The following is a 16,373-nucleotide window of genomic DNA, read 5'->3' on the forward strand; positions in this document are numbered from 1 at the left end:
CTGCGCAATGACCTTTGCATGAATCACAGATCATGACCATAATACTATTCCATAGTAGTTAAGGAGCATCTGGTCTATTATGTTAAGGAAAAAAAATTACAACATTTCTAAGAAATGTTTTAACAAATGTTGTTTAAATTTATAGTACACTAGCTGAAGAGCCCGGCGCTGCCCGGGCATAGTAACTAACTGTGGATAGTTATAGCAAATTATAATTATCCTCCATCCCATAGTCCCGTGCCCATATACCCATCATACATTTCCACAAACCCATAGGCGCGTGCCCATATACCCATCATACATATCCTCCATCCCATAGTCGAGTGCCCATATACCCATCACACATCCTCCATCCCATAGTCCCATGCCCATATACCCATCACACATCCTCCATCCCATAGTCCCATGCCCATATACCCATCACCATCCCATAGTCCCATGCCCATATACCCATCATACATATTCGCCATCCCATAGTCGAGTGCCCATATACCCATCACACATCCTTCATCTCATAGTCCCATGCCCATATACCCATCATACATATCCTCCATCCCATAGTCCCATGCCCACATACCCATCATACATATCCACCATCCCATAGTCCCGTGCCCATATACCCGTCATACATATCCTCCATCCCATAGTCCAGTGCCCATATACCCATCACAGGTCCTCCATCCCATAGTCCCATGCCCATATACCCATCATACATATTCGCCATCCCATAGGCCCGTGCCCATATACCCGTCATACATATCCTCCATCCCATAGTCCAGTGCCCATATACCCATCACACATCCTCCATCCCATAGTCAACCATTATGACATCATAATGAGCAGCGGGGCTTGCAACCTATGATGTTATCAGCGTCGCCATGGCAACCATTATGACATCATAATGAGGGGCGGGGCTTGATACACACACATTTTTTCCCCATTATGTAGATAGGGGCAAAATTGTTTGGTGAATTGGAACGTGCGGGGTTAAAATTTCACCTCACAACATAGCCTATGATGCTCTCGGGGTCCAGACGTGTGACTGTGCCAAATTTTATGGCTCTAGCTGTGACGGTGCAGATGCCAATCCCGGACATACACACATACATACATACATACATACATACATACATACATACATACATACATACATACACACACTTGAGCTTTATATATAAGATGTGGAAATAGGAAACTTTTTAAAAAATCTTATCACATAAATCTGCTTCTTTCTCAACTTATAAGCCACTTCTTATTTGTTTCCTGTTTCCTGAACTCACCATCCACTCGGAAAAAAAATGGCACAAATCCATCTTGGTCAAATCAAGGCAGACTGCCAGCACAGTGGGGTGTCAGGCTACACCCCCTATTAAATGCTATAGATAGGGTAGAAGGTAGGAAGCATGAGGAGTGCCCAGAAAGTGAGAGATAATGCAAACCTAGGCAGAGGAGCAGCCAGATTCTGCAGCAGCTTCTACCTAATTTATTTTACTCCAGAGCTGGATTCACAGCTACACAGCTCAGTACTGCTGTATAATGTCTTCTATACTGTTGCTTCTACTTCTGTCTGCATGCTACATAGGGAAAGAAGAGCAGGAATCCATCATGTCTCTGTATACAGAATATGGAAGACATTATAGCAGGTAGCCCCACCCACTGGCTTTGAGAAAACTGAACATTTTACATAGAGCCTGCAGAAGGGAAATCTCTCAAATAATGCAGATTAATAATCAGAAATGGTGTTTTTCTTGTACATGCAAGGATATGGTGTGTACATGTAAGCATATTCAGAAAAGTCAACAGAAGCAACAGGTTTTCTAAAATCAATGGATAATTCTCTGATGACATATTTCCTGTTTAAATTTGTTTTTGGCTGTTTTGTTGCCATTAGTGATGAGCGAGTATGCTTGTTACTCGAGTTTTCCAAGCATGCTCAGGTGTTCTTCGAATATCTTGGGCATGCTCGTAGATTATGTCTGAGTCTCCATAGCTGCATGATATGTGGCTGCTAGACAGCCTGACTATATGTGGGAATTCCCTAACACACAGGCAATCACCACATGTATTCAGGCTGTCTAGCAGCCGCAAATCATGCAGCTGCGGGGACTCGGACATAATTTACAAGCACGCCCAAGATACTCGGAGAACAACCGAGCATGCTTGGAACACTTGAGTAACACACACACTAACTCATCACTAGTTGCCATTAGTGGCATTTTTCTTTTACAATATTCTATATTGTGAAGTACAATAAAAATAAAAAAATAAGATGAATACCTACTGAACTGATAACGGTTACTTTACACTAGCATACATATAGGACATGTTTTCTTCTTTCTTTTGGGTGACACTTTTCTCATTTCTTGCATATGGTGTAAATATTTTTCAGTGGATTGATTCAAGGAACCTGTAATCACAAAATTGAAAATCTCTATTAATATCTTTCATCTGGTTATCTTATCTTTTATTATTAAATACTTGTGTTCTGTACTGTCTTCAGAGGAGTTATCAAGTTTATGAAAAAAAGGAGTATCAAATATACTGCTCAAAAAAATAAAGGGAACACTTAAACACCAAAATGTAACTCCAAGTCAGTCACACTTCTGTGAAATCAACACTGATTGTGATTCAATTTCTCCTGCTGTTGTCCCAATGGAATAAACAACAGGTAGAAATGATAGAAAGGTCACTAACATCCATGTATCTGCTCAGTAAGAGTGTCTAGTGTTCCCTTTATTTTTTTGAGCAGTGTATAAAGAAACAAAACTGTTCACGCATTCCATGCTCTGCTGTCAGGAACACCGCACTGCACTTGCTCACTGAGCCAGAGCGCGTGTCTTGAGTACAAAGACTGTGCACAAAGATACCTGCGGAGCGGGCAGCAGTTGCATGCTCCAGGACCTGAATCACGTGACTGCTGGGGGCATGGCCTAAGCTCCACGGAGCTAGGAGCTGCAGGGAAACTCCTAGAAAGGTAACTACAGGACAATGTTACCAAGGGGCATAGACAGAGACAGAAACCAGATCAAGCCGAGGTCAAAGCACGAGATAGCAATACAGTACCAAAGGATTAGACAGGATGGATAGTCAGGACATAGTAATAGATCAGAAAACCAGAATGGGCATTAGACGGTACAATAGGGGTAAACTGTAACGGAGTAACGATAGCCAAGCCAGGAGGTCAGAACCAGAAAAGACAATGGTACCAAAACGAGAGACGGAGTACAGAGTGAAGGAACAAGCTGGGTCATACACGGGAAGCAAACAAACAACACAGAGTACACGCACACCAGGGGTCAGACACACCAGAACAGCAGTATAACTGACAGAGAATGCTAGTTTGGAGTGAGTATAAATACCCCTCCCAGATCCAAAGAGAGGCCGGCAAAAGTTAACCCTGTGAGAACAGGACATTAACCAAGTCCTAACCATGACAGTACCCCCCTCTTAATGGGGAGCCACTGGACCCCCAGGTTTCTCAGGGTACCTGGCATGAAAAGCCCGCACCAGTCGATCAGCGTGCACCGAACTGGCTGGAACCCACGATCGATCCTCAGCGGAATATCCCTTCCAATGGATAAGTTACTGAAGTCTCCAGCGCACCCACCATGAATCAACAATGCCCCCTACCTCGTACTCCAGTTGACCCTCTACCTACACTGGTGGAGCCACAGATGAGGGATCTTCTCTAACTGTCCCCACAGGTTTTAATAGGGACCTGTGGAAAAAGTTAGAGATTTTGAAGGAGGTGGGCAACTGTAATCTGTATGCCACCGGGTTGATCACCTCTACAATCTTGTATGGGCTAATAAATTTGGGGCCCAACTTCATAGAGGGTATTTTAAGTTTGATGTTACGGGTTGACAACCAGACTTTTTCCCCCACTGTCAACGCAGGAACCACCCCCCTCCTCCTGTCTGCAAAATGTTTGAACTTCTTCTGGGCTTTGGAGATGTTCCCCTGTAGCTCCTTCCAAAGGATTTTTAATTGTTGTACCATCCCCTCGGCACCAGGGCAATCTGAATCCATACGGGAAAATTCCCCAAACTGCGGAACAAACCCATAATTGACCAGAAAGGGAGACTTTCCGGTAGACTGATTAATCCGACAGTTGAATGCAAATTCTGCCATGGGTAATATCTCACACCAGTCTTCCTGTCTGGAGGAGGCTAGGCATCTCAGAATCTGCTCCAATGACTGGTTGGTGCGTTCCGTTTGTCCGTTGTATTCCGGGTGATAGGCAGAGGAGAATGACAACGTGACCCCCAACTTCATACAAAACGCTCTCCAAAACCTGGCCACAAATTGCACACCCCTGTCCGACACCATGTTCACAGGCTCTCCATGCAGTCGAACAATGTGCTGTATAAACAAGCGGGCCAAGGTTTTCAGCGGATGGTAATGCAGGTAATGGCACAAAGTGGGCTTGCTTAGAAAATCTATCAACCACTACCCATACCACTGAGTTGCCCTTGGAAGGTGGAAGGTTAGTGATAAAGTCCATGGACAGGTGTGTCCATGGTTTATTGGCAAAGGCACCAATTCCCCGGCCGGACCTGAGAGCTTTTAGAGCGCGCGCACACCCTACAAGTATTTACAAACCTTTTTATATCAGTACCCATAGAGGGCCACCAAAAACCCCTAGCTACTGCCCCCCAGGTAGCTGCAATACCAGGGTGTGCACTTAACACAGAGTCATGAAATTCTTGAAGGAGTGTGGGACGGAATTGTTCGGGTACAAACATTTTACCTGGTGGTTTATTCCTGGGAGCTTGTGCTTGTGCTTCCAGAATCTCTCTCTGTAACTCAGAGGAGATTTCGGCTACAACCACTCCCGGTTGAAGAATGGAGGAAGGAGGTTCTGGAGGGGACACAGAATCAAAACTTCGGGATAAGGCATCTGCCATTACATTTTTAGACCCTGGTCGGAACGTGATGGTAAAATGAAATCGAGAAAAAAAAAGTGCCCACCGAGCCTGTCTGGGGGTCAATCTCTTAGCAGACTCGATATAGGCCAGGTTTTTATGATCAGTGATGACCATAATGGGATGAGCGGCCCCCTCCAAAAATTGCCTCCATTCTTCAAAGGCCAATTTAACTGCTAACAATTCCCTGTTACCGACATCATAGTTTCTCTCACCCGAAGAGAACTTCTTAGAGAAAAAGGCACAGGGTTTGAGGTTAGTCAGGGTAGAGGAGCCCTGTGACAATACTGCCCCCACCCCCACCTCCGAAGCATCGACCTCGACGATAAAAGGTCTTGACGAATCGAGTTGTACCAACACAGGGGCTGTAGTAAAACACTTCTTTAATGCCAGGAAGGAATTTTTTGCGGCCACGGACCAATTTTTTACATCTGCCCCTTTAAGAGTGAGGTCCGTCAAGGGTTTTACCACCTTGAAGAACACTTTAATGAACCTCCTATAATAATTAGCGAAGCCCAGAAATCACTGCAACCCCCTCAGGTCATGAGGCTGCACCCAATCTGTAATGGCCTGAACCTTCCCTGGATCCATGCGGAATCCCTCCCCAGATACAATTACACCCAGAAAAAGACAGTTCTTGCATAAAAAATGAGCACTTCTCCAGCTTAGCATAGAAATAGTTCTCCCGGAGTCTCATAAACACCGTATGCAGATGATGCAAGTGTGACTGACTGTCCTCAGAGTAAATCAAGATGTCATCCAGTTAAATGACTACGTAACGTCCAATCAAGTCAGAAAAAACAACATTAATAAAGTTCTGAAAAACCGCAGGAGCGTTAGTGAGGCCAAAGGGCATAACCAGGTTTTCAAACAGCCCCTCAGTTGTCAGGAACGCTGTTTTCCATTCGTCCCCCTCCCGGATCCTTATAAGGTTATAAGCCCCTCATAGATCGAGCTTAGAAAACCATTTGGCCCCCGTGAGTTGCATAGATCAGGAATCAACGGGAGAGGGTACGTGTTCTTAACAGTAATTTTATTCAGTTCTCGAAAGTCGAGACACGGTCGCAACCCACCATCTTTTTTCTTTACAAAGAAAAACCCCGCTGCCACGGGTGAGACCAAGGGTCGAATATGCCCCTTGCAAAGGCTTTCTTTAATGTACTCTTTCATAGCTTGGTGCTCAGGCCCAGACAAATTAAACAAACGAGCCTTGGGTAATTTGACTCCAGGTACTAAATCGATAGCACAATCATATGGTCTATGTGGTGGGAGCGCCTCAGCCTCGCTTTCGGAAAACGCATCTTTAAAGTCTCTCATACCGACAGATGACACAGATACGGATTTTATCGGATTGACAAAAGGAACCGGGTTACAACAAAGACCATTATCATTACATCCCCATCAGGTGATCTCCCCCTTCGCCCAATCAATAAGAGGATTGTGGCGTTGCAACCAGGGCATTCCCAATACCAGTCCTGCAGGCAGATTATTCATAATGAAACAACTTAAATTTTCCACATGAGTGGAACCCACTTTCATAGAAAAAACTTCAGACATAAAACAAATTCCATCCCGGGTAAGAGGGGATGAATCCACAGCCACAATTTTAACAGGGTCTTTTAACCTGACTGTCCCTATCTTATTAAGAGTCACAACTTGGGCATCAATCAGATTAATGGAGGAACCACAGTCAACAAAGGCGGTGGTCATAACAGGACCGCCAGCAATTTCCAATTCAACCTGGAGCACCATTTTTGTACGTGAGAAAAAATGTACCTGGGAGTCTGGACAACCTCCTCGATTGTTGTCCAGACTCAGTCGTTTCTCTGATCGTTTCTCTGAAGAAGGGCAGGAGGGGCTATTCCTTTTCCAATGTCCAGAGGCTCCACAGTAAAAGCATAGTAAGTTGTCTTTACGGTGCCTTCTCTCTTTCTCCTTAACCGAGACTGACCCAACCTTCATGGGCTCAGATAGAGGTGCAATGTCACACAATTTGGGGTACAAGGGAGACTCTTGTTGCATCATTCCTCTAGCACGGAGTCTCCGGTCCATACGGACTGCCTGCATCATGGCGTCCTCCAGGGTATCAGGAGGCGGATGTTATGCCAGAGCGTCCTGCAGACGGTCAGAAAGGCCCCTGCGAAACAACCCCCTCAGGGTGGCGGCGTTCCAGGATACTACGGCGGTCCAACGTCTAAACTCTGAGCAGAGCCATTCAGCAGAGTGCCTCCCCTGTGTCACACTCATCACCATATCCTCAGCCAGACGCACTCTATCAGGCTCGTCAATAGATGTGCCCCAGAGCCTCATAGAACAAGTTCACTGACATACGTTCAGGAGCAGAGGAAGACAGAGAGAAAGCCCATGCTTGCGGAGCCCCCCGAAGTAGGGAAATAATGACCCCCCACCCTCTGGAACTCATCCCCGGAGGAGCGGGGCCTTAGAGAAAAAAAAAAGCTTGCATCCTTCTCTGAAAGACCTGAACTCCTTTTTATCCCCTGAGAAAGGGTCGGGCAATTTGACCAGAGATTCGGGGGACGCTAATGACACATCCCTACCGTAGAACTATAAGCCCCTGCATCGACAGCCCCCTGCACAGTAACCACCAACTGTTGCTGGGTATGGGCCATCGTGCGCTGTTCCACATTGAGTTTATGGAACATTTAGGTCAGGTGCTTGACCTGATCAGCCAAAGCTTGTATGGGATCCATGAGGATCACACACACATTTTTTTTTTCCTCTTCAGAGGAAAAAAAAACTGAAACAGTCAGTTATAATGTCAGGAACACCGCACTGCACTTGCTCACTGAGCCAGAGCGTGTGTCCTGAGTACAAAGACTGTGCACAAAGATACCTACGGAGAAGGCAGCAGTGGTGACAATGCATGCTCCAGGACCTGAATCACGTGACTGCTGGGGGCGTGGCCTAAGCTCCACGGAGCTAGGAGCTGCAGGGAAACTCCTAGAAAGGTAACTACAGGAAAATGTTACCAAGGGGCATAGACAGAGACAGATACCAGATCAAGCCGAGGTCAAAGCACGAGATAGCAATACAGTACCAAAGGATTAGACAGAATGGATAGTCAGGACGTAGCAATAGATAAAAAAAACAGAATGGGCATTAGACGGTACAATAGGGGTAAACTGTAACGGAGTAATGATAGCCAAGCCAGGAGGTCACAACCAGAAAAGACAATGGTACCAAAACGAGAGACGGAGTACAGAGTAAAGGAACAAGCCGGGTCATACACGGGAAGCAAACAAACAATGCAGAGTACACACACACCAGGGGTCAGACAGTCCAGAACAGCAGTATAACTGACAGAGAATGCTAGTTTGGAGTGAGTATAAATACCCCTCCCAGATCCAAAGAGAGGCCGGCAAAAGTTAACACTGTGAGAACAGGACATTAACCATGTCCTAACCATGACACCTGCCAATCCAGCGATTATGATCCAGCTTCAAGTAGTGAGCATGTGGTTCAGCACTGAGTCTTCATGCCAGTTGTATGAAATTTGATCACCGGAACCAATGCTTGACCTCGGCTGGTACGTCACGATGGGACCAATACTGATATACTAGCGCTGGATCATCCGAAGGTGGAAGAGGTGAACAGTGTTGCTATAATTTATAGCATGTTGAGCTGCTTTTATTCTTTTTCTCAAACTAGATAACCACTTTGCACTTTTGTTTTATTATATGCTATTCCTGCTCACATGATCCCAATGCTCCATACTAATCCCGTCATCATCTGTTTTCTGTTTCTTTGGGTTTGTTATCCAGACTATCTCTGACTCTCTAGCCCGCTATCTTTGCCTCTTATTTTCTCTGCTCTACCTGCAGAGGTCGAACTCCTGAAGAGGAGAATCTTTTCCCAATGACTCCATTGTCAGAGATTGGGAAATATTAATTCTGATCTCCGAAGAAGGTTTTTTTCATATGTGAAGCTGAAGGATCTTGGGACTTCATGGCGAACTTTTGATGGAGCCACATCATATAAGTTGGATCACAGAACTATGTGAACAAGAGAGGAGCTCTATGTAATAATATACCAAGGCCCTTAAATGTGATTGACTACTCATGAATGGTCCAGAAACAACAACATTTGGTATTTTCAAAAATTTGTTGACCGCATGACAAAATGCATAGAGACATCAATAGTCATCAGAACAAAAATTATTATTAAGAGTCATCTATTTTTGACTGGTGGTCCCACAAGAAGAACATCATAGGTTCTTGCACTGCTTAAACCCTGACAATAAGAATAGGATCCCAAGAAGTATGTGCGTGACTCTCCTGCAGCGCCCCCCACAGGAGAAGATTATCTATAATGGCTATTGAAATCAACAAGTTGTCGATGTAATGCCTACAACTGTTGGGTCACAGACATTGATGCTCTAGCTACTAAATTGAGGTTCTTAACAGGAGACTCACTTCTATCTAAAATGGGTTTTCTGAACCAGACATCTTAATGGAATTGATTATTATACTGTAGGTTGACACTATTTATGGTTACTTACATTGGTTTTGTAACTGGTAATTTGCAAGAACCAAACCTACCAAAGCTGGGATCCAGAAGATGAATCCACGGTCTATGATGTGCATCAAAATTTGTGACACCTGGCTAAACTGAGTGTATTTTGATTCCCTTTTTATTCCAAAGAATATTTGATCATCCAGGGGAGTAACTATAATATGTGAAGGGGGTTTCAAAAGCTTACATTGACTCATATGAAAAGACTATTACCATTATGGATGGCCTACCTCAACGACATTAAGATCTACGCTACAGCCCAATTTTTAGATATGTTGTACAAAATGACTCTTTAATTGCACTGAAATCTCTTACCATTATCTACCACAATGTCTAAGTAAATGAGGACTGCGCGTTTCTTCATAAACCAAGATGACCATAGAATTATTAATGTGCCAAAAAGATATATGCTTCTACTGTATATGAACACTATAAACATGTGAAAGAATTGTCAAAAAGCCTTAGACCTCATGCACACGACTGAATTACCAATATTTGTGTTTGTATTATACATATCCATAACACACTGCCCATGGATTGCTATGAGCCCATACATATTTCCTCCAATTAAATAAAGAAGAGTTTTATGTAGTCACTGACATAAATAAGGACTGCTGAGCAATAACACTAGGACTGGCTATTGGGTTATGTTGGAGTGGGGCCCACAGAATTCCTGGCACTTGAGGTTGTGACCCCAAAAATCGTCATATTCATTGAACAGTAAAAGGATTGGGCATTGAAATTTCAACTGTCCCCGATCCTTCTCTTCGCGCATCATCATCTATCAGCTAAAAGTCGGTTGGCCCCAATACACATCAAATGGTAGGCTGTACCCGCCAAAAATTGGTAGGTTCATCCCATTTTTATCTAATATGTATGGGGCCTTTAGATTATTTTAGACATTGTATAGCACTGATATCAGATGAGTTTATGTATGGTGATGTTAATATGATATTATTTATCACTGTATGTTGGTATTGTTTGAGCACTCTATGGAGGTATTTCTTTAGGCATCGTATGGCAATGTGCAGCTTTCTATTTTTGCAGTACATGGTGGTAGCAACACTGAGAAGCATTTCTAATAATCCATGTCAAAGCCGTTGCAGTAACCCTACTCAATCCTCTAATGCAAGACCAGCTTTAGGCCGATTTCACACTTCTCATATTCATGGTTCACAAACATTCACAAACTGTGATATCCAGACATGTCTCTTCTGACACAAACTCAACCGTAGATATAAAATGTCTTCACACCCGTGTTAACATTCCAGGTTTTTGTCATGTAAAAAAAAATCATACTAAGAGTAGATGCAGATGGCCATAGTTTCGGGCAGAGTATGCAAATGACAATCCGATCACACTGATCAGAGTTTGATCAGAGTGTGAGCATAGTGTGATCTGATTTCTCAGATGAGAAGATGGAGAAAAAGAAATCTTCATCTTCTCCTTTATGTGAGGCCACAAAAATCGGGCTACACTCATGCATGGCCAAGTATGTTTCGAATATCGAATCAAGCTCTAGCATGCAGCAATTTTTCTCCTCGGACAGACACTGTCTACGGATAAAAAATGGACATGGGCCCTGCATCATTGAATAATAGGGGGACGAGTGCTATCTGACAAAACGACAGATAACACTCATCCGATTATTTTGGTCACGTGCCCAAGCCCTAGGAATAATTATTTCAGAATTTTTTTCTACCTTTAGGCTATGTGCCCACATATGCAGAAAATTTCTGCATGAAAACCGGACTCCTTCCCAGAAAACGAGCGTTTCTTTCCCGCGCGTTTTTTGCACGTTTTCCCCTCATTTTTTGCTCAAAAAACGTGCGTTTTTTATGCGTTTTTTCCACGTGTCTCCAGTCTCATAGAAAATAGCTAGAAACGCAGATTTTTCCACAAAATTAATGCGCATGCTGCGTTTTTTTACCGCGATGCGTTTTTTTCGCGGGAAAAAATGCATCCATATGCACAAAAAGTGCATTAGAATGAATGGGATGCTTCTTTTAAGCGATTTTTAAGCATTTTGCTGGTAAAAACGCTTAAAAAATGCGAAAAAAACGCTTACGTGTGCACACAGCCTTAATGTTAACCATAATCGATGCAAATCCATTGACACTCAGAAACAAACTGAAATCATTTTGAGGGGAGGAAACCCCATATAAAGTTTAGCTGTTCTACTAGAATTTTCATAACATTTTCTTAGTTGAATTTTAGAGCAAATTCCATGGTTCACAAACAGCTGACAACACAGCAAAGGGATTATTGAAAGTTATCAGTCAGAAGAAGGATACAAAAAAATGTCCAAGGCATTAGGCACACTGTACCATGGAATAATAATAATAATCTTTATTTATATAGTGCCAACAAATTCCGCAGCGCTTTACAGTTTAACAGTTTCAAAACACAAGTCATAATTAACAACGTTAACAATACAATAATTAAAGCAAACTAAGACGACCCTGCTCGTGAGAGCTTACAATCTACAATGAGGTGGGGGAGATACAGAGTATAGGTGTGTATTTACAATGATGGTCCAGCCATCTTGAGGGAGTGAGGGATAGACGAAGATAGTGAATGGGCTACACACGCACACTTACACATAAAATGACTTTGATTAGTGAATGTGATAGGCCGCTCTGAACAGATGCTTTTTGAGGGAGCGCCTAAAACTGTGCAAATTGTGGATAGTCTTAATTTCTTGGGGTAGAGCATTCCAGAGGATTGACACAGCGCGGGAGAAGTCTTGGAGTCGGGAATGGGAGATGCGGATTAGTGGAAAGGTGTTAGGGTTTGCGGATCGCAGTAAATATAAAATATAAGAAAGTGCAATCGCAACCCGGAGTCCACCGTGCATGGTAAAATGCTGCTCGGTAATGGCGGACACTAACTTAACACCGGCGGGATAACCGCTGACCCAGTGTGTACAGAAGCGCACTTTGTTACTGCACAGAGCCGCTGAAACCAATGCCGGAGCCTGTTAACCTAACAGGGCTCGGCAGGGTAAGCGCTAGTACAGAGACACAGAACTGTCATGATCCAGGTTGGATCTGACAGTTTAAATGCACAGAGCAATCTTTTTATTCTTTGGCTGTGTGCCAAAGGTGGTTTTGCCCCCCGGTGGCCATTAGGGTCATTGCACTGTGGTGATTTCAGTTGTAGTTTTCCCCCCGGTGGCCATTAGGGTAATTGCTCTCTGGTTATCTTAGTTTGTGCACGTGATTATGTAACAGGTGTGAGTGCTCTATAAGAGAGTGTCAAGAGAGTTGTGTCAATCACTGTTGGTGATGAGTCCTCAGTTACATGCAATCCTGGGTGAAGGATGGAGCTGAAGGAGAGTCCTGGGCAGCTCAGTGAGAGTCCTGGAGTGGCAGCTATGGTGACTGCAAGGAGGGCTGGCATGGCTTGGTGGAGTTGCAGCTATAGTGTCGGCAAGGAGTTCTTGCATGGCTTGGTGGAGTGGCAGCTATGGTGTAGAGCTGCACTCAGGATTCTGGATTCGGCTGCTGGAAAACTCGACTCAAAATGCTGGACTCTTTGGCGGAAAGCTGGACTCTTATGCTGGACTCTGTTCTCTGGACAGCTGCATGTAGGTGGTGGACTCTGTTTGCGCCAAGGCTGCACCATGGTGTTGAACCCGGTCGGAGGAAAAGATGCTGTGTTGCGGGGAGCATAAGCAACAGAGCAAAGCTAAGTGGTGTTCCCCTGTTATGTCACTTTTCCTTATGTGTGTTTAGTGCAGTGATGGGATTAGTTTCCGCACCGACCATTTCCCTAGTGAGGGTTTAGGTGCAGGGTGAACTAGGGTTTAAAGGTATCCTGAGCGGCACCCGATGCAGAACCGGCCTAGGGAACGCTAGGAGTGTAGAGACACTGACTCAGGGGAGTGCAGGAGGTCTCCACATCCCCGTTTCCCTATCGCAGGGCCACCATTGTTATTGTTACCCAGGTTTTCCCTTATTGTCTAAATTCGCCTTACTGGAGGTGGGGTTTCCAGATTTACTTGTTACGTGTATTTCCTAAATTCGCCTTTTGGAGGTGGCGCATCCAGCTGCATGTGTTATTATTTAAATTCGCCCAACTGGAGGCGGTGTATCCAGGGTCACGCGTGTCATCTAAATCCGCCCTGCTGGGGGCGCTGTGTGCAGCCGCGCGTGACCATGACAAGAACTCTGCCCTAAGGATGCGGGAAGAGTCTCTCTAGTCTCTTTAGCAGTCGACACCGCTACTGCGATGCCAGGACTACAAGGCTTGGATAGACCGCTCACAGGCATACAGTGCCGCACTGGTGGACGCCACTAACCAGCCAATGAGCTTAAGGCTGAAAAGCGCACTGGAAACTGCGCACAGCGCCGCACTGATGGGCACTGCGGAACAAACGGTGCAGTGGTGCCTCTTGCTGGGTTGCACACACTGGCACTAATAGGTGTCCGGAGCTTGGAGCACTGCGGCGCTAGGCAGTACAACTACTTGGCTCTGACTCAAAACCCTAACCCTATAAACAAACACAACCAGAGGGAGGGAGTCATAATGAGTCAGTCAGCGGTTCACAAGCATCCATCAATACACACACAGCTAGCCATTTGAGTCTATATTAGCGCATGGCCGATCGGCCACCAGAGTCTTTTATAGTGGCGACCTTCTGGGACCTTCCCCATGGTCCAATTGGAACAGGCACGGGACCAGAGCATGTGACCCCTGAGCTCCAATGAGAGGTTGAGCCACAGGCATGCTCAGTGGAGCGAAAGTGGGACTTAGTCCCAGGAGCCGCTCGCCGCTGGCTAGTGCAGGCTGCTATAGCTGAACCAGGGATGGCAGCAGCAACCAACCCGACAGCACTAGCCTGAGCAAGGTGCCGGGACCGACACCTTTGGTGAGCAGGCTCCTCTACGGCCGAGACTGAATTGGAGACCGTAGAAGGCAAGGCTCGGGATTCCTCCTATGCAGAGGGAGAAACCCGATGCCTAACATTACCCCCCTCCTAGGGCCCCCTCCCTCCTGCGCCTCGCTACGCTCAAAGACCGCAATGAGCAGGGGATCATGAATATTCCCACAGGCTCCCAGGTCCTATCTTCTGGGCCATGACCCTTCCAGTCCACTAGGTAATACCTTTTGCCATGTACCACCTTACACCCCATGATGGCGTTCACCTCGTACTCCTCCAAGGACAAGCCTGATGTCCTGGTAGATGACTCAGAAAACCAGGACATGTGAACGGGCTTAAGGAGGGACACGTGGAAGGTGTCGGTGATACTCAGGTGTGGAGGAAGGGTCAGATGGTAGACCACAGGGTTAACCTACTCAAGGACCTTGAAGGGACCTATGAAGCGAGGCATGAACTTAGTGGACTCAACCCGTAGCCTGATGTTATGAGCGGAGAGCCACACCAAGTCACCCGGAGCAAAGGTGGGAGTGGGGCGCCAGTGTGCATCAGCGGAGGACCTCATTCTCTCCTTGGAGGCCCGGATGGCATCCTGAGTGCGGTCCCAAATGTCACGTGCCTCCACCGCCCAGTCTGCCACCCTAGAATAGGTGGACGACATGGGCATTAGCACCGGAACGCGCGGATGCTGGCCATAATTAAGGAGGAATGGGGTCTGACCGGTGGAGTCGGCCACAGCGTTGTTCAAAGCAAACTCCGCTTACGCCAGCGAGGATGTCCAGTCATCCTGCCTGACCGAGACAAAATTCGTAGATATGTGACCAGGGTCTGGTTGGCTCTCTCTACCAACCTGTTCGTCTCGGGATGATAGGCTGAGGAGAGATGTAGCTCAATGCTGAGCTGGCTAAAGAGCTCTCTTCAGAACCAAGATGCAAACTGGGGACCCCGGTCGCTGACAATCTTGTCCGGCATGCCATGCAGGCGGAAAATGTGATTAATGAACATCGCTGCCAGTCCCCGTGCAGAAGGTAACTGTGAGAGAGGTACCAGGTGCACCATCTTGGAGAAATGGTCGGTGAAAACCCAAATGACAGTGCTGCCACTGGACTTGGGCAGTCCCACCACAAAGTCCATACTGACCATCTCCCAGGGCCTGTCCGCTACCAGCAGGGGGCAAAGTAGCCACTGCCGAGGGGACCTATTCTGGGCGCAAGAGATGCACACCCGAATATAGTCCCTGATGTCACGGGCCATATACGGCCACCAGTACATCCTCACCAGAAGCTCCGTGGTCCGTTTTTCCCAAAATGTCCACCCACCCTGGATGAGTGAGCCCAAGAGAGTACCTCCGGTCGCAAATGGGCAGGGACAAATGTCTTGCCCGGAGGTACTAACTCAAGAGCAACCGGAGCCACGGTCCTCAGGCTCTCGGATAGGACGATCAGCCAAGGCTCCTCCTCCTCCGATGACACCATGTAGTGGGAGAGAGCATTGGCCCGGACGTTCTTCTCCCCTGAGAGAAAATGGAGGGTGAAGTGGAACCGGGAGAAGAACAAGGACCATCTGGCCTGGCGAGAGTTTAGCCGCTGGGCTGTGTGAAAATACACCAAGTTCTTGTGGTCGGTGAACACCTGGAAAGGAGGTGTCTCCACTCCGAGAAGGCCAGCTTCATCGCTAGCAACTCCCTGTCCCCGATGGAATAATTCCTCTACGCCGGTATGAAGGTCTTAGAGAAAAAGAAGCATGGGTGCTTCCGACCTTGCGTGTCCTTCTGGAACAGGACCGCTCCAGCACCGACGGAAGAGGCATCCACCTCCAGAATGAAGGGTTTATCTACATCTGGGCGATGTAGAATGGGAGCGCTAGCGAAATGGGACTTAATGGAGGAGAGGCCCTTGGAGACAGGTTCCAACCACAACTTGGGATTTGCACCCTTCTTGGTGAGGGCCACCAAGGGGGCTACCAAAGTCAAGAAGTGGGGAATGAATTGGTGATAGTAATTTATGAAACCCATAAAGCACTGCACCGCTTTG

At 46.2% G+C, this 16,373-nt stretch overlaps 1 protein-coding gene across 4 annotated transcripts in view; it reads left to right on the forward strand.

The window, feature by feature from the left end:
• The window catches only part of PROM2 (prominin 2), a 144,705-nt gene that overhangs the window by 113,637 nt on the left and 14,695 nt on the right, over window positions 1-16,373 (forward strand). Inside the window, exon 23 of one of the 4 annotated variants that reach the window (XM_073559514.1) lies at window positions 8,708-10,049. The exons of 2 other annotated variants lie outside the window; for them this stretch is intronic. In XM_073559514.1, coding sequence (XP_073415615.1) covers window positions 8,708-8,726 — 19 coding nt within the window. In that variant the 3' untranslated portion in view covers window positions 8,727-10,049. Of the gene's footprint in view, window positions 1-8,707; window positions 10,050-16,373 lie in introns of those variants that run through there. One more of the 4 variants, XM_073559513.1, reaches the window with a different exon arrangement.

The sequence above is a fragment of the Dendrobates tinctorius genome, unplaced genomic scaffold (genome assembly GCF_039654945.1).
Source record: "Dendrobates tinctorius isolate UK_male_01 unplaced genomic scaffold, ASM3965494v1 ptg000272l, whole genome shotgun sequence".
Classification (NCBI taxonomy): Eukaryota; Metazoa; Chordata; class Amphibia; order Anura; family Dendrobatidae; genus Dendrobates; species Dendrobates tinctorius.